Consider the following 21,924-nt stretch of genomic DNA (forward strand, 5'->3'; position numbering starts at 1 on the left):
AAATAAAGAATTGTCCATTTTTCTAATAGCATAAAGTATTCTACACTAGTTAGTACTTACGGTAACTTCCAGCAATAGGACACAATAAACAATATACTTATAATTTCCAATTTAAAAAGCTCACAGAAGTAAACTTGTTTATAAAGAATTATTTTCTATTTCTAAGCTTTTGATTACTGTTACAAAACATTAAATATCAATATAACTTCCATCTTCTATAATCCTTTTATATGTCTTTCTTTAAAAAAAAAACAAAAACAAAAGGAAAACCTAATTTTATCAAACTTCATTCTCTCTGGATTATGCCCAAATCCCTCAATCCATAAAAATCATAAAAAGCTAATACTTCCAGGGTAGGAAAACCAAAAAACCAAAAAAGCTAAATCCATTTACTATTTTTCTCTATCCACCAAAATTCTGATGGTTTTCTTCTCTTCCCATTTCCCACTTGGCTGCCTCTCCTTACAAGCTTAAGTTACTAACGGGGGTGGGGGGGTGGGGGGGGCAAGGCAGCAAGCTTATGCACAGAAAGTGGATCCCTTTCAATGAATCTCCACTGAATTAACAAAATAACTAAGGCCTGGAAATAATATCTGTAAACCCAATACTCAAAGAACAAAGAACTTTATTTTAATAATGAAGAGGATTAATAATACTTAGTTCTTATATTATCATAGATATATGCCTTTGACTAAAAGGAGATAACTAATCTCCTTTATGCAAATAAATAGCATCATAAAATATGTAGACTACATTTTAATATAAGATTTTTTTTCTTTTGAAAAACAGGTTGTAAGAAACTTGAGCTAGTGTTATTAAACCTGTTTCCAGAATGGAAATGTTTCTAGAACTAAGAAACAAAATCATTATTAAGTAAACCACCAAATATGCAATTTTGGTGAATACATAAAAGTTCTATAATGAATTTGAAATACTTTAAACAATCATAAAACTGATTTCATAAGAAATCATTAGAAAGCATTCATCATTGCTTCGGTGTTGTATTGGCATGAATGACCACTACAGACTAAGAAAATTAACCACTGTATTCATTTATAAATTTCATTTATGTCTCTGAAAAGTAAATTTGAAATCTATTAGGAAGAAACTGAATTGGAATCAATGCTTTGTATATTTGAAATACAAAAGTGAATTTCTAAAAATAAAATATTTAAAAATAAACTTGCAGTTATATTTATTTTATATGTATAGATGTTTGGCCTCCATGTATGTGTGTGCAGTGTGAGTAATGTAGTCTATGTGTGCACTGCCTGTACAGATCAGAAGAGGACACTGGATTCCCTGGAACTGTAATTATAGATGGTTGTGGGTCACCATGTGGGCTGGGAATAGAACCTGGGTCTCAAGAAAACAGCAATTCTTAACCACCGAGTCATCTCTACAGGAAATACATATATGAAAAGGTGGTCAATAGTCCTTCTTGTCATTTGGGAAGTGAAAGTTAATAAAAATAAAATACTATACATTTACTACCATACCTCAAATCTAAACACCAACACCAAATGCTAATGAGTATGTGGGGCATAAGAACTGCTGTTCACTATCAGTGATTCTCACAAAATTAGACGTACTACTGTCACAAGAGTCAGTAATCATATTTCTAAGTATTCACTAAGATCAGCCGCAAACTTTTGTCTACAGAAAATCTTCACATGTTTATGTATGCTTTATCCATAATTACCTGTACTTGGAAGCAACAAAGATGCCCTCTAACAAGTGAATAAATAAATTATGGTGCATTCTGACAATGAAATATTATTCAGCATTAAAAAGAAATGAGTTATCAAGCAACAAGAGGGCACAGAGGGACTGTAAACACATATTAATAAATAGAAGAATCCAACCTCTAAAAGTTACATACTATATAATTATTTATAACTATACTGTTCTCTGGGAAGAATAGCAAAAAGTTCAGTTGTTGTCAGGTTAAGATGGAAATGAGGTTATTAGCCAGACTACAGAGGCCTTTCAGGGCAGTGAAACTACTGCTTGTCATATTATAATGGATAATATATGTCAGCATGTCAGAACCCAAAATTCTCTAAGATGTCTAAAAAAGAATAAACAAAATTAAACACTGAACTGTATTAGTTACACTACAATAATAGTATTTGCGTGCTCCCATTTTATTTTAGTGTATTACTGTTGCTCAAATTCCATGACAGGTGCAGTTTAATTAAACTCATAGATTAGTTCCTGTTCCACACATTGGAAGTGTTGAACAATAAGAGAACTGGATAATCAATTCACATTTATTTAACCAATCACACGTCTCACATATCAATAAGGAGATTATAAAACAGGTAAAGTTTTCCTAAAAAAATCAAATTCACCTTTCTTTTAGCTACAGAAACTGGTCAATATAATTTCCTTTTAAAAACTGTTTTTGGGGCCTTGCATATAAAAAACAAGTAACTACCACTGGGCTATATCTCTGGTCCTTATAAACTGGTCTATGTAAATAATATCACATTTAAGAGCTAGCTTTTTAATTTAAAAAAATGTGAATTTTAGTTTATTCTTCTCATGTTTATTACAAGGATCTTTTTAGAAACTTTTTGAACAAACAGAACTTGATACAGTGGGATCTGAACAATATTACTGGAACAAACTGTAAATAAAAACACTCAAATAGCATGACCCACATTTCCTCTGGGCCTCATGCTCTTCCTCTGTGAGTTGTTAAATCATACTGTATTTTTTTTAACCGTAGCAATAGTGGAAAAAGAAAACCATCCTTTTTCTTTCTTTTTTCTTTTCTTTTTTTGGTTTTTCGAGACAGGGCTTCTCTGTGAATCTTCAGTGTCTGACTGGCACTCACTTTGTAGACCAGGCTGGCCTCAAACTCTCAGAGATCTGCCTGCCTCTGCCTCCCGAGTGCTGGGATTAAAGGTGTGCATCACCACTGCCTGGCTTAAAGGAAATCATTTTATATTCTCTGTGTTGTGCAAGAAAGAGACAGATCAGTATAATACCTGGAAGATTTACAGTAGTTTATTTATAAAGGCAGTGCTCGCCTGTGTTCCCTAATGCAAAGGATAAAGCTTCCTCCATGTGTTTTCTGCTGATCAGCTCAGATTTTCAGACTTCTGCTCCAATTTTTTTTTTTTTGACTAGTCCTTTCTTCACATTGTCTCACAACTACCCTACACATTAAGGGATACTTCACTCATACAAAAACAACTTTCTCTATTTCCCTTAAAAGAGCAAGAGACAACTCATTTTCTACTGAAAAACTACTGTGTAAATCAATAGCCATCAAATGTCAAGCCTCCTCAAATTTGCATATAGCACAAAAACTGGGTAAAGATCTTATGATAAAATGAAAATCAATGCTGGGTTACAAAGTGTAGCATTCTCTGGGGGTGTAAATATCAGAATATCAGTACTTAGAGAGTTACAGTTGTGTAGAGAGGGACAGTGAATGACTTCTGAGAAATAAGTCTTTACAGGTTCAGAACAAACAATGAAATCAAGGGGCTAAATAGTAGTTTACAATTTCTCTGGAAGACTGTGACAATTAAAAAGTAACAAATTAATTCAAAGAGAACTTGAAGTGATAATTTAATATTCATTGCAATATTTCTCTGAAGAATCACGGAATTATACTAAACTGTCATCAAGAGAACTTACATTAATTATCTAAAACTTGCTGAAACAGAAGTTATGGTGTATATGATATGTAATTTAAATTAAAAAATACAAAGCTTGTTTGATTATTATAGCCACTGTACCAAATAAGACTCATAAAGATTACTGTCTTAAGATCATACACATATTTATTAACTGCTTAACTATATATTAATTATATCATAATCTCAGTTTCTACTGTCCTCAACAGTTTGTAGCCTTAGCTTCTGGGGTATCAACAAATAAAACTGCTTGTTAAAAACACACTATAAAAGCATTTTAGCATCTTTTCTGAAGCAGAGAAAACAATGGTTACTGCTAGCATAGTTTTCTTACACTTTGACAGACTCTAGAGGTTGGGTACTGGAGTACTAGTCTTTTTGGTAGAAAGCCAGATTACTCCATAGGTTGGTGTGTTAGCAGTATACATACTTGGGGCTGAAAGTAAAGATCAATGGCAGAGGACATGCTAGGTATATAAAAGGTTAAGGATTCAATACCCAGCACCAAAAAAAGAAGGTCACATAGTTCACAAGAGCTAGGTGCTCTGACAGAGGGCACTGACAATAGTCAGAGTAAGGTGCATCTATTTCAAGCCCATTCTTAAGTGTTTGGATTCTACACTACTGAATCACATTCTTTTTTTTTTTGAGAGTAAATTTTATTAAATTATAAAAGTTTCCATTTCCGCCCCTCTTCCCAACACCCTCCCACTCCCCCCACTCCCTCTCCTCCTCCCTCTTCGTCCCTTAGGGCAGTCAGGGATTCCTGCCCTGTGAGAAGTTCAAGTTCCTCCCCCCTCCCTCCAGGTCCAGGCAGGTGAGTATCCAAACAGACTGGATCCCCAAAATCCAGTATATGCAGAGGAAACAAGTCCCAGTATCATAGTCAATGGCTTTTCAGAAAGACTTCGGGCCAGCCACATTCAGAGAATCCGGCCAAATTCCGAGAATCTGGTTAGATCACGTCCTCGTTCAGTCCCAGTCCAACTGGCCTTGGTAAACTCTCATTAGATCCGTTCCCTTGTATCAGTGGGTGATAGCATCCCTCGCAGTCCCATTCTTGCTCAAATTTCTTACTGTGCAAGCAGAGTACTATACCTGCGTATGCAGTGGTATATCTGGTTAGCAACCCAGATGTTGACCAGATATATTACCAATGCCACTATAAGCTGTAGGTAGAAACCTTTCATATTTTAGTTTGTACGGCTGTTTTCTTGGCAGACGGGGATGTGAAGTTACTAACATTTTTTAATCTTAAAATTACCAAGTAAAATTCTTTCTGTGGGAAGAACTTGTTTACTGCCCATATTTGGCAGTAAAGACCAGAGACATTGGCACATATAAGATACTCAGTAAATACTAGTTGAATGGATAATGGTACTTTCCCCCAGTAGCTTCCCACTGCATTTATAGAAATATTAATGCCCTAGAAGGCCTTGATTATCTGGTTCTTGTTTGTACTTATCAACACAAAGCAAAACACTTGTAACTCCACTTTATTATGGTCATTTCAACAATAAAGACTGTAGCTTCTCAGGTATGACAAACCCTTGTTTTCTCAGCCTACCTACATGGATCATGCCTTTCTTTTCATGTTAGGCTTTAGCTTCAATTTCATCCACTAAAAAGGGCTTTTTCTGGCCTCACCATCAGTGTTTACCTTCTCCTCAGGATTTTCTACTCCTTTGTTTCCTTCATAGCACTTAATATAATTTAGGTATTTTTACATGTTTGCATATATACATATGTGTGATACATTTATATTAATGCGTTCTCTCTCTCTCTCTCCCCCCCCCCCCACCACCACCAATTCAGGATCTCCTATATTCCCAGGCTGGCTCAAATTCATTGTATAGCTGAGGACAACCCTGAACTCTTGATGCACTTGCCTTTATCTTCCAAGTGCTAAGATTACAGGTGTGCACCATAAGGCCTGCACACTTTATACTTTATCTTTATAATAGACCATGTACTCTTTAAGAGTTAGGACTATGTCCATTTTACAGTGTTGCATACTAACTAGTACTTCATAGTACAAAGATCAATAAAGAGGACTAGACAAATAGGCAAGAGAAGTGGTAAAATGTTAAACTCAATCTGGGAATCGTCTAAGAAAAAGATGGAGACAAAGTTGGAGACAATTCTAGTGCTTGAAGAAGTGCTAAGGGATTGTTATAGTGGAGGCAATGGGAATGAAAACGGATGGGTAAAGTTTGAGAATTACAAAAGGCTCATTTTGGATTTGAGATACTAAGGGAGAAGTATAGTGACAGGTGATCAGAATGCTCACCCTGTGTCACGAGGAGAGTGGTAGTATGTTGTGGGGCTCCAGAAAGAAGATGGATGATTTTCTTCAGGATTTAAATGTTAGTAAGTAAGATGCTGATAATATTCAGGAAGCCCTAAAAGCTATCAACTATCTGGAAATGCAGAGGAGCAAGGACAGACAGAGACAGTGCACAAGGCAAGATCTAGCACTCTCTTCTAAAACAGATCCCAGTTAAGCTATGAGGGCAGACTCAGGTTAGAAAGTACATGGACAAAACCTGCTTAGATTTCTTCACTGCTCTGATTCTGGATGTTTTAGAAAGGAAATTTGGGGGAAAGAAATGGTCTCACTACTTATTCTGTCAAAAAGTCTTTTCCTTTGAGTTGCTTCTTAGAGGAATTTTGACTTTAGTCAGTTACCTTCTCTCCAAGTTTATGCTATGAATAAATGAAAGGGAAAAACATATGTAGTAGCTTCTACACTGTTTATTCTTCAGAAACTACAAGTCTCGTATTCTTGAACTTAATGTTGTACTATTTAAATAAGATAATGATAAAAAATTCATTCAGCTTCTTGATTACTGTTACCTAGTTAATAATGAGAATTTATAAAAGATTTTACGTTGTAAAATAGTATCCCAGTAAAATCCAATAAACTGAATCAAACTGAGGGTAGAAAATTGAGAAATTCAAATTGTGCTCTTCTCTTCCAGTAAGACTAAGTTAATATAAATCAAAATTCTGTCTATGTAAGTAAATGTTGTAATTAAACCAGAGGTTAATAATGTAAGTAAGAACTGTTAAAGCTTGCAAAAGAAACACATAGCATAAAACAATTAATAGCAAAAGTTAAATTAAAGCAATGTTTTCAGGTTTTGAAATGCAATAGAAAATTAAACTAGAGAAAGTACAACATATTTGGAAGAATACTAGGCATCTGTAGAAGTTAGAAACAAATGGAAATTACTGAACATATTTTTGGGTCTGATTATTAACAGTCATTAGATTAGGAAGACAATAAGTAGAGAAAAAGCACCCTGTACTAAAGACAGTGATGCTACTAATAGGAAACACGAGAATGCAATCCCAACAAGAGATCGTATTCTGTCTACAAGGCAGGGAATAGTTACATGCACATGGGAAACAGCGACATCACCTTGGTCAGCAAATGAGAAGGTTTTCCTGCAATGTTTCTCAGAAGAAGGGAGGTTTCCCTGTCCAGATAGGAGTGCTTAAGCAGGAAGAGAGAGAGAGAAAACAAAAAAGGCAATAAGAGAAGTCAGTGGAGGCTTTATGTGTCTTAAAATAAAACAGAGCAAGTCTTGACTCTATAATTAATCACATATCTATTTTTGTAAACTAAGTGAAATATGTCTACTAAGAAAAAAAATTATTTTATAAAACCAAACCATCACTGTCAACAACAGAAAGGAGTAAGAGGTAAAGGCCTGTCTGTGCCCATGGATGTTTTCCAGGTGAATGGCTGATTTTTGGCTCTGTGTAACACATGCAAAGATCATAGAGCCAGTCTTGTTTACAAGCAGTGGCCAAGAATGCTGTGCACAGAGCACAAATAAAACAGTGCCAAAGTTTGATGTCTACAGCTCTTCCTATTAAAAATCCTTAAAAGATTTAGAGATTCAAACAGTGTACTGTGTTTAGAACACAAATATTAAAAAAGCTGGCAACCATTGCTCATCAATTCAATGATAGCCACACCAAGAGGAAAAACACCCATATGTATTTTGCCTGCTATTTTGTTTTCACTGAAATTTTATTAATCCATTCATTACAAGACAGCGTTACACAGTGAAGGACTTTCATAGAAAATGAACACTGAATTCCCCTTAAACTGATATAAACTTATTCAATTAATATATTGTTCCCAGCTATGATACAAATAACAAGGTCCTTAACTACCATTTATACCTTCTTAGTAACTTTTAAAAAATTAATTTTACTTATTTAATTTTATTTATTTATTTGGTTTTTCAAGACAAGGTTTCTCAGTAGCTATGGAGCTAGTCCTGGAACTTGCTCTAGACCAGGCTGGCCTTGAACTCACAGAGATCCACATGCCTCTGCCTCCCAATTGCTGGGATTAAAGGTGTATGCCACCACTGCCTGGCTTCAACAACCTAAAAAGCAACATAGTAACTAACACCAGAACCCAGTGGTCAAACAACAGGAAGACTTGACCATCCTAACCCAGAAGAAGCAGAAGAAAACAAAAATCGTATCTTTATGAAGATGATGGAAACCTTTAAAGAGGAAATAAAAAAAAAACTCTCTTAAAGAAAGGGAGTAAAGACAAACAAAAAATTGGAAGAAATTAATAAATCACTCAAAGAAAACCAAGAAAAAACAATCAAACAGATAAAGCAAACAGTTCAAGACTTGAAGACTGAAACAGAGGCAATAAAAAAAAAACCCACAAACTGAGGGAATTCTGGATATGGAAAATCTGGGAAAAAGAACAGGAACTACAGAGGCAAGAATACAAAAGATGATGCTGAAGATACTATAAAGGAAATCAATTCATTGGCCAAAGAAAACATTAAATCCAAAAAATTCTTAATGCAAAACATCCAGGGAATCTGGGACACCATGAAAAGACCAAACCTAAGAACAGGTATAGAAGAAAGAAAAGCGCTCCAGCTCAAAGGCATAGAAAATATATTCAACAAAATCACAAAAGAAAACTTTCTCAACCTAAAGAAGGATATCCCTATGAAGGTACAAGAAGCTTACAGAACACCAAATAGACTGGATCAAAAAAAATAAAATAAAATAAAAAACAAAAAACAAAAGGCCCCTCACCATATAATAATCAAAACGCAAAACATACAGAATAAAGAAAGAATATTGAGAGCTGCAAAGGAAAAAGGTCAAGGGAAACCTATCAGAATCACACCCGACTTCTCAATGGAAACCATGAAAGCCAGAAAGGGCAGATGAACAACAGACACTAAGAAATCATGGATATAAGCCCAGACTACTAAACCCAGCAAAGTTTTCAATCACCATCAATGGAGAAAACAAGAAAGTTCATGACAAAACCAGATTTAAACAATATGTATCCACAAGCCCAGTGCTACAGAAAGTACTAGAAGGAAACTAACTGCACCCACAAAACACAGGCAACAGATAACCTCTCAGCAACAAAACTCAAAGAAGGGAAACACACAACCACTACCACCAAAAAATAACAGGAATTAACAACCACTGGTCATTAATATCTCTTAATATCAACAGATTCAATTCACCTATAAAAAGACACAAGCTAAAAGAATGGATACAAAAACAGGATCCGGCCTTCTGCTACATACAAAAAACACACCTCAACCTCAAAGATAGACATTACCTCAGAGTAAAGGGCTGGGAAAAGATTTACCAATCAAATGGATCTAAGAAACAAGCAGGTATAGCTATCCTAATATCTAACAATATAGATTTCAAACTAAAATTAATCAGAAAAGATGGAGAAAAACACTTTATACTCATAACAGGAACAATCCATCAAGATGAAGTCTCAATCTTGAAAATCCATGTCCCTAATACAAGAGCACCGACATATGTAAAAGAAACATTACTAAAGCTTAAATCGCACATCAAACCCTACACACTAATTGTAGGAGACTTCGACACTCCACTCTAGTCAATGGACAGGTCAACAAGACAGAAATAAGAGAACTAACAGATGTCATAACTCAAATTTACTTAACAGACATCTACAGAACATTCCTCCCAAACACAAAAGAATATACTTTCTCAGCACCTCATGGAACCTTCTCTAAAAGTGACCACATAACTGGTAACAAAGCAAAGGTCTACAAATACAAATACAAATAAATAAATAACAAAAAAAATTAGAGTAACCTCCTGTATCTTATCGGATCACCATGATTTAAAATTAGAATTTAACAACAACACTACTCTCAGAAAGCCTACGAACTCATGGAAATTGAACAGTGAACTACTGAACCACCCCTGGGTCAAGGAAGACATAAAGAAAGTAAAGACTTCCTAGAATTCAACAAAAATGACGGTACAACATACCCAAACCTATGGTACACTATGAAAGCAATGCTAAGAGGAACGTTCATAGCACTAAGTGCCCACATAAAGAAAGTGGAGAAAGCTCACATCAGTGACTTAAAAGCACACCTAAAAGCTCTAGAACAAAAAAGATGATCCTAATCCTTAACAATTTGAGAATAGCCTTATTTCACTTCTAGACAACACAGCTCTGTCAGAAACATTAAGAAGCAATGTTATGCTAATGCATCTTTACTTGCCCCCACCATTGGCAGCACTCTCTCTCCTCCCACTATGTTAATCACCCCTGTGCTACATCTCCTCATTCCTCAAGCTTCTGTCTTTCCCCTTTACCTCTTCTCTTACAAAGAATATCACACCTCAGTCAGCAGTGTATTCTATACTAAATTCACATTTTTTCCACCCATCTTTTTAAGTTTTATATGAATAAATAGCCTTCCCCCGAAGCTAAGTGTGTTTCAATCTGACTCATTCCTCCTTCAGGATTAAACCACATCAACCCACTGGGGTAAGAAAGGGACAACAAAATGTTCAACTATCCTGGCTAACCTTCCTCCTGCCTCTAATTTCTCTGTACTGCCAAATTTCCTGAATCCATACTAGGCAGTTTTTCCACTTCCCAGTCCTTAGTTCTCTGCAGTCTTTCCCCTCAACCTTGCAGGGGTGATGCTGTGTATGTGTGTGTCTATGAACATCACAGGTTGGTTTGGGAAATCCTTCTGTATATGGGTTGCTTTTATTGGTTAATATAGAAACTGCTTTCGGCCAATGACTTAACAGAGTAAAGCCAGGCTGAAAGAGATATAGACAGAGTAGGCGGAATCAGTAAGATCCCATGTAGCTGCGGCCGAGACAGACTGCTGGAACCTTGCCGGTAAGCCACATTCACGTAGCAATACACAAATTAATGAAAATGGGTTACTTTAGGATATAAGAGCAAGCTAGAAATATGCTTAAGCTACTGGCCAAACAGTATTGCAAATAATATGGTTTCTGTGTGATTATTTCAAGTCTGGGCAGCCAGGAACGAATGAGTAGCCTGCACCAGCCAGGAACGAATGAGTAGCCTGCACCAACAACAGGTTGGTGTCTGATGTCTTCCTCAATAATTCTCTACCCTACTTGCTGAGACGCGGTCTCTTACTAATCTTGGAGCTCACTGATTTGGCAAGACTGGCTGGCTACCAAGCCCCTAGAATCCACCTAATCACTGCCCTAAGCACTGGGGTTACAAACCTACATCATCATGCCCAGTTCCTACATGGATACTAGGGATCTAAACTCAGGTTCTCATGCTTGTCCAGCAAGCACTTAACTCACTGAGCTATCTCTTCAGTCCCCAATAATGACAATTTATCCTCTCCATTCCAGTGTAGTATCTAGGCACTGAGTATCTATGGAATATTTACAAAACTACTTATGAAATGGATAATTAATTCTGCTTTGTCTTTATATCATATGCTTGGTCAGATAAAGACTTTTCATTTTTCTATGTATCCCCATTAAACATGTTCTTAGCACTGTTTCAGTTACCAGATCAATAAGGTCTGTCAATTCTATATGGTCAATATAGTTCTTAGGAAACAGAAACAGTAGTACCCACGACAAACAGAAAAGGGTCATGACTAATGCAGCCAACTCTCAAGTAGTTTATGGGGAAAGTACACATAAAATGAGTAATGAGGTAAGCACTCCAGACACAGCAGGACAGATGCACATCTAAACTCACAGAGACTGTGGCAGCATAAACAAGGTGTGCACAGGTTCAAGCCAGTCCCAGCACTAAGAGGGGGGAGTGACATTGGGCCCCAACTCTAAAGAAGCCATTTCCTTAGGCAAAGGAAAATTCTCCATTAGCATCTCACAGGGTATATTAACCATACCTCAGGGAAGACACCACGCCCAGGAGTCAATACAAAATGAACTCAGTATTTCTGTAGACTTTCTAACTCATTTTGCTTTGTTTGAACATTTTGGCTTTATGAGTTTTTTGCTTTTGTGAATTTGTTTTTAGTGTGTCTATTTCTTGTTTTTTTAATTGTTTTATTTTTATTTAAGAGAGAGAGGAAAAGAACATAAAGTTGGGTGGGTAAGGAGATAAGGAAGATTTGTGGGAAGGAAAAACATGATCAAAATATATTGTATAAAAAAATTTTAAGTAGGTTTAAAAAATTGGGAGTTGTCAGTGTAGAAAGATATGATCAAAACAGTTAGTCTGAAGACTCCACTATGGGGCACTCCACAGTCAAGAGGCTACAGTGAGAAAGAGGGCTAAGGAAGAATTTCTACTCTTTTCAAAGCCTGGTAAATAAAGAGCTTTTTTAAAAAATGACAAACTTACAAGCAGACATGGACAATTTCTGGAAGGTACAAAGTATATGGTTGAGTAGTACCCTCCTTGAAAGGTCCAATAACAGTTGAACACAGAACTAGCTGCAGAGAAGAGCAGACCAGCACCGAGCTCTGCCATAGAAGCTCTAGTCCTCAGAAGCAGTAGTAGTGATCATAGTTATTGATCTAAAAGATTGTTTCTTCACTATGCCTTTACAAGAAAAAGATAGAGAAAAACTTGCCTTCACAGTGCCTACTTATAATAATTCTCAGCCTACTAGGAGATATTACTGGACTCCCACTCTGTGTCAATACTTTGGAAAAAATACGTAAGCAATTTCCTAAGTCTATAATTTACCATTACATGGATGACATTTTGCTATCTCATTCAAACATAGATACTTTAGAAAGAATGTTTTAAGAAGTAAAGAAAGTTTTGCCAAAATGGGGATCACAAATTGCTCCTGAAAAAAATACAGAGAGGAGATTCTGCCAATTACCTAGGTTATAGAATAGGTCTACATAAAATTAGAACACAAAAAGTACAAATTAGGAGAGACCGGTTGCGGACTCTTAACGACTTTCAAAGATTGTCAGGAGACATTTTCCATCTACGACCAGCTGCTGGGATAACACCTGATCTAATAATTCATTTAAACAAAACCTTAGATGGTGATAAAGACTTGAATAGTTCCAGAGAATTAACAGCTGAAACAGAAAAGGAATTGACAATTGTTGAGGAGAAATTACAGGAGCCACATATGGATAGAGTGAATCCAAATCCTAATTGTATTTTAGTCATATTGCCTTTCAGAATTTCTCCTACAGGAATTTTAATGCAGAGGGACGATATTATCTTAGATTAGATCTTTTAACCACATAAACCAAGTTAAAAATAAAAAACTTATGTGCAAAAGTCTCTGAATTATAAAAGGTAAATTGAGACTTTGTCAATTAGCAGGTATAGACTCAGCAGAGATTATAGTGTCTTTTACTACTGATGAAATAAAAGTTATAGGAAGACAATGAACCATGGCAAAGAGCTTGTGCTAATTTTTTTTGGAAGAAATTAATACCAATTATCCCAAAAGTGATAGACTTAACTTTATAATGAGAACTTTTTTTGTGAGTCTGCCCCTAAATAAATAACCCTCTATTATTCTCAATTCTGAGCTAGTATGGGATTTCTTTTACGTATCCATCTTCAGGCACCTACTGAGTAGAGAATAAGGGTACTTCTAAACATTCTACAATATCCAGGGCAACCTTTCACAACCAAAATCCATGGAGCCCAAAGTGTCAGTTGTGTTTGTGTTGAGAAATCTAAAGTATCAAATGAAGTTCACACTGAGAAACAATCCCAAATCCAAACTTTTTCTTCTCCCTAATGGGCTGCTGAAATACTGGCAGCCAGGCCCTTCTTGCCAGAGACTCGTAGAAGCTTCTCTGCAGAAACTTAGTGGTTGAGAGAAAAGACATAAATAATCCTACATAAGAGACTAGGAAGAAAATGAATTTTAAGAGGGAAGAAATCCATATATTACTTCCGTTCAAACTAACCAAGATTAAATCAACTGTAGTAAATTAGAGCTGAAATAATGATAAACACAGAGAAAATGAAGTACTTTTGTGGTTTAAAAGCAAACTGTTAACCCTTAAAAGAAAGTAAAAAATATACAATTTTGCAGCAAACTTCAAGTGTATAGTCATTATAATAAGAGCACTGAGTATATTGGAAGGGCTGGGGGTTAGCTCAGTGGTAAGAGTGTGTAAGTGCTTGCCTAGCACATGTAAGGACCTAGGTTTGATCTCGAAGACCACAAACAATAAAGGAAACAAACAATAACTAAATGTGAGAAAGGGGAAAAAGAAGGGAGAACTAGAAAGGATGGAACAGGAATAAAGAAGTGAAAGGTATTATTCAAAATAGTCTCACTTTCCAAAGTCAGTATATAATATACACAGAAGGGGAAAAAAGAGATACAGTGATCAAAGTGATTTAATGATATGGAGATAAATGCTAAAAGCACCAGCTCAGGGATTAGAAAGTGTTTATTTCTTGGAGCATAATATGGCATGTGTGTGGCAGAAAATGTTTCATAAGTCTGACAGAACTATTTAATTCAATGTATAAAAAGCTAATTATAATTTTAAAAATTGTATCTGATTTTAAGACTATTTGATACATGAATTTGGATCTAATGAGCTCATCTTCGTTTGTTCAATTTTAATCAGAATGCTGTATAACAAGAATAAAGGATACTGAAGCAAGTTATTAAACCATTTTTTAAAACTGCTCTGGACAAGATAAAAGAGGAGGCCAGTTAAGACTTTAGACAATTACTTGATTTACCTACCAAACCCCATGTGAAAAATATTATATTAAATATGACACCACCAAATGTTGTTATCTTTACCCATGGGTATCACCAGATACCATTTCATGTGCTTCCTGAGAGACGGGTCACTTCACTTTATATTCTCTCTTATGTTGTTTGTACTTTACAGATAGACATATGGTCAGGACAGGGAGTCAAAAGCCACAGTCACACAGAATATCCTTAGTAATTAGTTCAGATCTGTTTTTCATGAATTTTGATCTAACTCAAAATAATAGGACAGAAAAGAATAACATATAAGACAAAGAAGATAAAAATACTTCTCTAATAAAACACTGCTTACTTAAATCTCATCAGGTAAATCTGATAAGCATGAAATGAAATGCTGAGACGCTGGTACTAAGTAGAATTCTTAGGTCATAAAGAAGACATTGGGCTTCCTCATAAAGTAGAAATTTCAATTGTCATATATATAATATATATATATATAATATATATAATACAGAATGGAGGCTAGAGCCATTTTAGATAAATGAGGGTTTATTCTTTAGGTTCATATGACTTGCTTCCTTTCTTTGCAATAGCTCATTTGTCTCTAAACCATGATGGTTAATGTTTCTTTTGCTCTCCACAGTACCCAAAAAAAAGCCTTTGGGTAAATACCAAGAGTTACTGATTAAATTAATCTGAAGAATTAAATCATTTGGGCACGGGAGAGTCTAACAATGTCAGAGAGTAATTTCAAGTTTCTCTGTAATTCTTTCAATGATGTTTGACAATATTCCACACTTGTGCTAATAATGCATACATTCTTCTGCTTTGTCACAGAGTATATAAACACAAGCTCATTGGAAAGGCCGGCTTTGTTCTGCTCCATTCATTTTCTTTCTTGTTGCTATCATACAAAAAATTGCTATCTTCTAGATGAAAGAAATCTTTCTTTTGTTAACTTTATTATCACAAGTTCATCTTCTACCCTTACCCAAAAACTCAGGAAAATGTCATCTTACATCCCTCACACCAATCACTTCCGAGTCTATGAATGACCCTTTGAGGAAGAGAAGGCAAACCAGGTAATGGGAATTCAAGTTTTCTTACAAGAAACTGATGTCTAGATAAACTGTCTGGTTCCATGGCTACCAAATGACAAACACACAAGTTCTTTAAGTCCAGCTTTTCTTTCTACTACATCACACTAACTAACCCTTTGATGATAAAATGGAACAAACTCCAAATAGTAGAATCTTCAAAGATTACAATGATGATTTACATGGCCATAAGTTCTCACTTCAATCATGTCAAAAACAATTATCAGCTTATTAATTATTCATGGTTTTGCAAATCATAATTCATTTTTTAATCACATGAAATAACTGGCATTAATTCAAAGGTTCTAACAAGTCAGAAGACAGAAAGAAGACTCTAACCCTCTTCTAACTTACCTTCATGACACTACAATGACTGGTGATGTAGTTCTTCTGTGGCCTTATTAAGCTGAGAAATACTTTTGATAAATTTTTATGTTAAAGAAGAAAGCCAGTTTAAAAACAAAAAGACAAAATAAAAGCCCACTCATTTCTCTGTATTTTAAAGTCAAAAATAACAGTGGAAGTAAATTCCATCTATTTACCTCAGTAACTGGCTGTCCCTGACATGTTGTCAAATCCAGTTCTTGAGGGCGCACCACTTTGTCAATATCCAAAGAATCCATGCTAGAAGCTGCAGAAGTGATGCTCGAACGGGAGGAATTACTAATAGAGTGTACTTCAACATCATTCACAGTGTCAGCTGATGCAGTCCTTCTGTGCTGATTCGTCATTAAAGGTTTAGAATCTTCTACTACAGATTGCTGAGCAGCCTCATCCATGCTCAAGGAAGCCTGTTCTAATTGTGCCGTAATGTCATCCAGGGAGTAGTTAGCATGGGAAGGTTTAGTAGTTGTTCTATTAGAAGAAGATGATACTCCTATTCCTCTCAGAGAGCCATGTTTTGACGTATGCCGGCTAGGTAGCTTCTGAGTGACTTTAGGTTCTGTGACTTGATGTTTACTATTTCCTGAGCCAATACTGCTGAGCTCCTGTTCTATGGAGCAGAGATCAGCCATCAGGGCATCCAGATCCACAGTCTCTCCCTGATTCAGAGCTTCTACAAAGAAGGCATAAGTTTCCAGAACATAATCAAAATCTATACATTCTACGATAAATTAGTCACAGGCAGTAGGAAAAAGGCAAAAAAACACATTTCATTGGGTCTAAAACCAATAAAATAAAGTACTTAGTTGGTTTTGTTCAAAATTTTAAGAGAATTTTTGAAGCAAATAGTCCATCTTTTAAGAATGCTATTAAGGAAAATAAGGTTGTAAGTTCAAAGACAAAATACTGAAAACACCTTGTGCTATGCCATGGTTTTAACCAAATCTCTCAGGTAACTTTGTACTGTTATGCTGGCTAATTTTATGTCAACTTGACACAATCTGAAAGGAAGGAACCTCAATTGAGAAAACACCTCTGTAAGAGCTGGCTTTAGGGTATTTTCTTAACTATGGATTGATGGAAGAGGGCTCAATCCATTGTGGGTGGTGCCATTCGTGGGTTGGTAGTCCTGGATTCTATAAGAAAGCAGGCTGAGCAAGCCATGGGAGCATGGCTTCTATATCAGATCCTCCCTCCAGGTTCCTGCCTTGTTTGAGTTCCTGTCCTGACTTCCTTCACTAATAGACAACGATATGGAAGTGTAAGCCAAATAAAATAAACCCTTTGTTTCCCAACTTGCTTTTAGTCATGGTGTTTCATTGCAGTAATAGAAACCCTAACAAATTAATATAGTCAATGTCCAGGTAGATAAAGTACTATCAAAAGAGAGAAGAGCATAAAGAGAAAAAAAGTAAAAAAAAACTTAGAATATTTACTCCAAACACTAAGAAGTGGCTAGGTACAATAAAGAAAGGTCATACCAGCTGATTTAAAATTACTAAAAACAATTTTCTTTGGACTTTAATCCAGTCAAAAAACAATGCAATAAGATTGATGTGGGTTTTCTCATCAGCATACATAGTATTAAGTATTAAATACAAGACAAGAAAACTATTTGTTACGTTCTAGTTGCTTTTTTCTTCTGGAATTCTTCCAGTTAATTTGAATTAATATGCACAAATCAACAACAGAACCCATGATGGAAAGAAAGATGGCTCAGTGGCTAAGAACATGTGCTCTTCTTCTGGATGACCTGAGTTTAATTCCTAGCACCCACACTAGATTGTTCACAACTACAACTACCTGTAACTCTAGCTCTAAAAGGATCTGACACTTCTGTTTTCTGCAAGGATGAGCACTCATGTGCATAGCTGCCTCGCCACACACACACACACACACACACACACACACACAAATTTTAAAAAGGAGAAACAAAACTCAGTCAAATTATGTATATAATTTTTACACTGTTTTATATTTAGAATTGCATTTTCATCATTTCTGTATTATAGAACTCAGTATATTATTTTAAACTTTTCTTAATCAAATCTTACCATTTAAGTTGTATATGGAGAACCGGTAAGAAAAGTTGGCCATATTTGTTTCCTGACGAAGAGGAGATCTTTTCACTGGTTCTTTAGGCTTGTCAGAATCCAAACTCTTAAAAAACGAAAGTTTAAGTAATATTAATGTGAAATTCCATTACACAAAAAGATTAGTGAACTGCCATACTGTCTATCACTGTTCATCATCAAAGGAATTCAGGAAAAGAATTCAAGCAGAGTAGGAACCTGGAATCAGAAGCTAATGCAGTGGCCATGGAGGGGTGCTGCTTACTGACTTGTTCCCCAAGGTTTGTTCTGTAGCTTTGGAACTTGGAACTAGCATATGAATATGGACATGGCAAAAAAACATTTGTGATCTCTTTCATTAAATGGTTGTATTTTTGATCTATCATAGCCTCATCCATAATTAAAGGCAAAGTACAATCTTGAACTTCTTCCATCCACTCACCCACTCACTCCCTTTTGTGGTGTTGGGGACTGAACCCAGCGCCTTGTGCATAGCAGACACTCAGATCTATCACTAGATTATACTTGCAGCCCTTACTATCTTCTTACCATAATACTATTCACCTGTAGCCTTTCTACAATAAGGATACATAAACAGAAAATTACAACAATAACAAAGAAAAAAGAGAAGAGACGAGGAGGAAAAGGAATTCAACTACTTAAAGTTACAATAGAAAGAAAAGATAGAATAGTCTTTTACAACTAGTTTCTATATAATGTCCTATCAAATAAGCTTCAAGTTTTAAAAAAGAACTTCAGTGTTGGGTGTGGTGGTGGTGTATGCCTTTAGTCTCAACACTCTGAAGGATAATCTCTCCTCTGGAGATAATCTGGAGGATTATCTGCAAGATAATCTCTGCATAGTCTACAAACTGCTTGGCCTATTAGTTCAAGCTTATTATTAACTAGCTCTTACAACTTAACTTATAATTTTTGTTTATGTTTAGCCACGTGGCTTGGTACCTTTGCTCAGCGAAGCACTGAGGTATTCCCATATTGCTTCTACTAAGTCTGACTGGTGACTATGTCTCTGCCTTTCCTCTTCCCAGAATTCTTTTAGTCTGGTCGCCCTGTCTATACTTCCTGCTTGGCTACTGGCTAATCAGCATTTTATTAAACTAATACAAATGACAAATCAGTGTACAAGAGGACTATCACACAGGAATCCTCAAAGCTCGCCCCCACAGTAAAATATTTTCTCCAAGGCCAGGCCCACTCCAAGAAAGCCATATTCCCTAATATTGCCACTCCCTATGAGATTATGGAAGCCTATTACATTCAAACTGCACATTCCACTCCCTGGTCACCAAAAGCTTGTAATAATATCATAATGCAAAATGCATTTAGTCTAACTTCAAAAGTCCCCATAGTTTATCACAGTCTCAACAATGTTTTAAAGTCCAGAGTCTCTTCTTGAGATTCATGTATCTTTTAACTATAATCTCCTATAAAAATATAAATCAAAAAGCAGATTACAGAATTCCATCCTATAATGGCACAGGAATTTAGAATTTGCCCAGCTGGTTTTGGGTCTTGTTTTGGTCCAATGTTTCCTCACTATGCTCCCTCCCTGCATTTTGGAATGATAATATGTATACATAGAGCATAGTGAGGAAACACTGGACCAAAACAAGACCCAAAACCAGCTGGGCAAATTCTAAATTCTGCTTTTCCATGTCTGATGAAGTACTCCAAATCTCCAACTCCTTTCAGCTTTGTTGACAGCAACACACTTCATTCTCTTGGGCTGGTTCCTCTCTCTGTTAATAGCTCTCCTCAGCAGGTATCCCACTGTTCTGGCACCTCTAACATCTTGGGGTCTCCAAGACAATCCAGGTTTCAACTTCACAGCTTCACACAGTGGTCTCTTTACTAGGCCTCCATTCAGGGATACCTGACACATTCCTGACCTCAGAGGCTTTTTTTTAGGTATGGAGAACAAATTCTATGACCCTTTTTTCTATCCTTAATTCTAAAGCTAGAACCATGTGGCTGAAACTGCCAAGTTTTGCTGCTTGCTGGGGCTGGAACATGCCCCCCTTATTCAATTACATCTTCACCAGCTTTCTGTCCTTCACTGCCTAAGTTTGGAGTCCTGAAACTTGCTCTGTAGACTAGGCTGGTCTCAAACTCAAAGATCTACCTGCCCGGTGTCCCATTTCCTCCAGCAAGGCTGGACCACTCATTCAACCAATCACCTCTCCAAAAGAGCTACAGACTAGGGTCCAAGTATTTTAAACCCAAGCAGTTGGGCACAACTGTGAGGGGTTTCCTTGATTGAATTATGAGGTGGTAAGACATACCGTAAATCTGGGCCACACCTTCTGGTGGCAGCCCACTTAAAAGGATGTGGAATAAAAAAACTTTTGCTTCTTGCCTGCTTGCCTATCCTCTCTGTAGTATCTACCTTTCAAACTGACCCACAGCTAAGAAGGAAGTTAGAACTTTAAGCCTTCATTTTACTTTTTCATTAGTTATGGGTTTTTATACTTATGCATTCCCCAAGAAATTATTTAAACATAAATAAGTTTTAACAGTCTCATTATTATGAAATTAAATTTGTTTTAATAAATATGACCATCTTTATATATTATACATAGTACATTAACCAGGGAAGTAAAAACTGCATTTTTTTTTATTCTAAAAAGTGTCCTGGCATAGGGGATAATAGTTTAGCAAGTAAAATGCGTGCCATGAAAACCTGGGCCATAAATTCAATCCCAGGGATCCATATAAAGGTAGGAGAGACTCCACAAAGTTGTACTCTAATGTCCACATGCAAATTGTGGCATGCATGCACTAGCCCCTATCTCTCACACATAACACACATACAATATAATAAAAATTTGAAAACTAAGACCTATGATCCAAAACAAATGAACAAACGCACACCGTGATGTCCCATGCCTGACCCATGCCTGTAATCTCAACATTTGGGCAGTAGACATAACAAGACTGGCAGCTCAAGGTCATCCCTGAAATCAAGTTACATGTCAAATCCAAGATCAACCGGAGCTACATGAGTTGCTATCTCAAAAACTAGCCAACCAACCACTCACCACCACACTCAATCCACAATCCAAAAAAACAGCAAAAACCAAACTAAAACAAAAACTTTAGAACAATTTTAAATGTAGCCTGGAATGAACTTTTGTCAGTATTTTGAAACTATGAGCAAGAAAATACAAACAATATATGTCATAAGGTGTATTTAAATTTGTTACAGAACAAAATATATCAAAATTTAAATTTTTAAACTTTTAGACTTTAAAATTGTTTTAGCTTATAATTCAAATGTATGAAAGAGGTATCAAATCCCCTCTCACATTAACAGAAACCCTGTTAAAGAATTGCTTTTTTTTAAACCTTAGAATATTCACAGAAAAGGGGCTAGGGAGATAGGTCAGTTATGGCAAAGCACTTGCAAGCATTTGACTCTCAAACCCAAATCTAAATGGTGGGCACTTGTAATCCTAGCAGGTAGGCAGATTTAGAAAGATTCTCCAGTTCTAACCTAATTAGTAAGCATTATGCCAAGGAAAGACCTACCTTATCTGGTGACTTCCTCTTAGGGAATCCATACCCACACTTCCCTACCTTCTTCTGAGCACCTTTCCTCCCATCCTGTTCTGGTGCTTACACCTATATTAAACTTATCTTTAATAAAAATCTTTAACTCTGCTTCACTAAAAGGGGGATACTCCGAGGGGAAGAAGAGAAGAGAGAATAG

At 36.1% G+C, this 21,924-nt stretch overlaps 1 protein-coding gene across 10 annotated transcripts in view; it reads right to left on the reverse strand.

Moving 5' to 3' along the window:
* The window catches only part of Raph1 (Ras association (RalGDS/AF-6) and pleckstrin homology domains 1), a 75,214-nt gene that overhangs the window by 29,420 nt on the left and 23,870 nt on the right, over positions 1-21,924 (reverse strand). For 9 of the 10 annotated variants that reach the window (XR_015005120.2, XM_048458912.3, XM_048458910.3 and 6 more), the window contains exons 3-5: positions 18,177-18,282; positions 16,281-16,795; positions 7,078-7,152 (exon numbers count right to left, since the gene is read on the reverse strand). Coding sequence is in view for 9 of the 10 variants with exons in the window: in XM_048458912.3 (XP_048314869.3) it covers positions 7,078-7,152; positions 16,281-16,795; positions 18,177-18,282 (696 nt within the window). In the remaining variant the exon portion in view is untranslated. The remainder of the gene's footprint in view (positions 1-7,077; positions 7,153-16,280; positions 16,796-18,176; positions 18,283-21,924) is intronic. The other variant, XM_085699353.2, reaches the window with a different exon arrangement.

Source organism: Myodes glareolus, chromosome 1 (genome assembly GCF_982192425.1).
Source record: "Myodes glareolus chromosome 1, mMyoGla1.1, whole genome shotgun sequence".
Taxonomy (NCBI): domain Eukaryota; kingdom Metazoa; phylum Chordata; class Mammalia; order Rodentia; family Cricetidae; genus Myodes; species Myodes glareolus.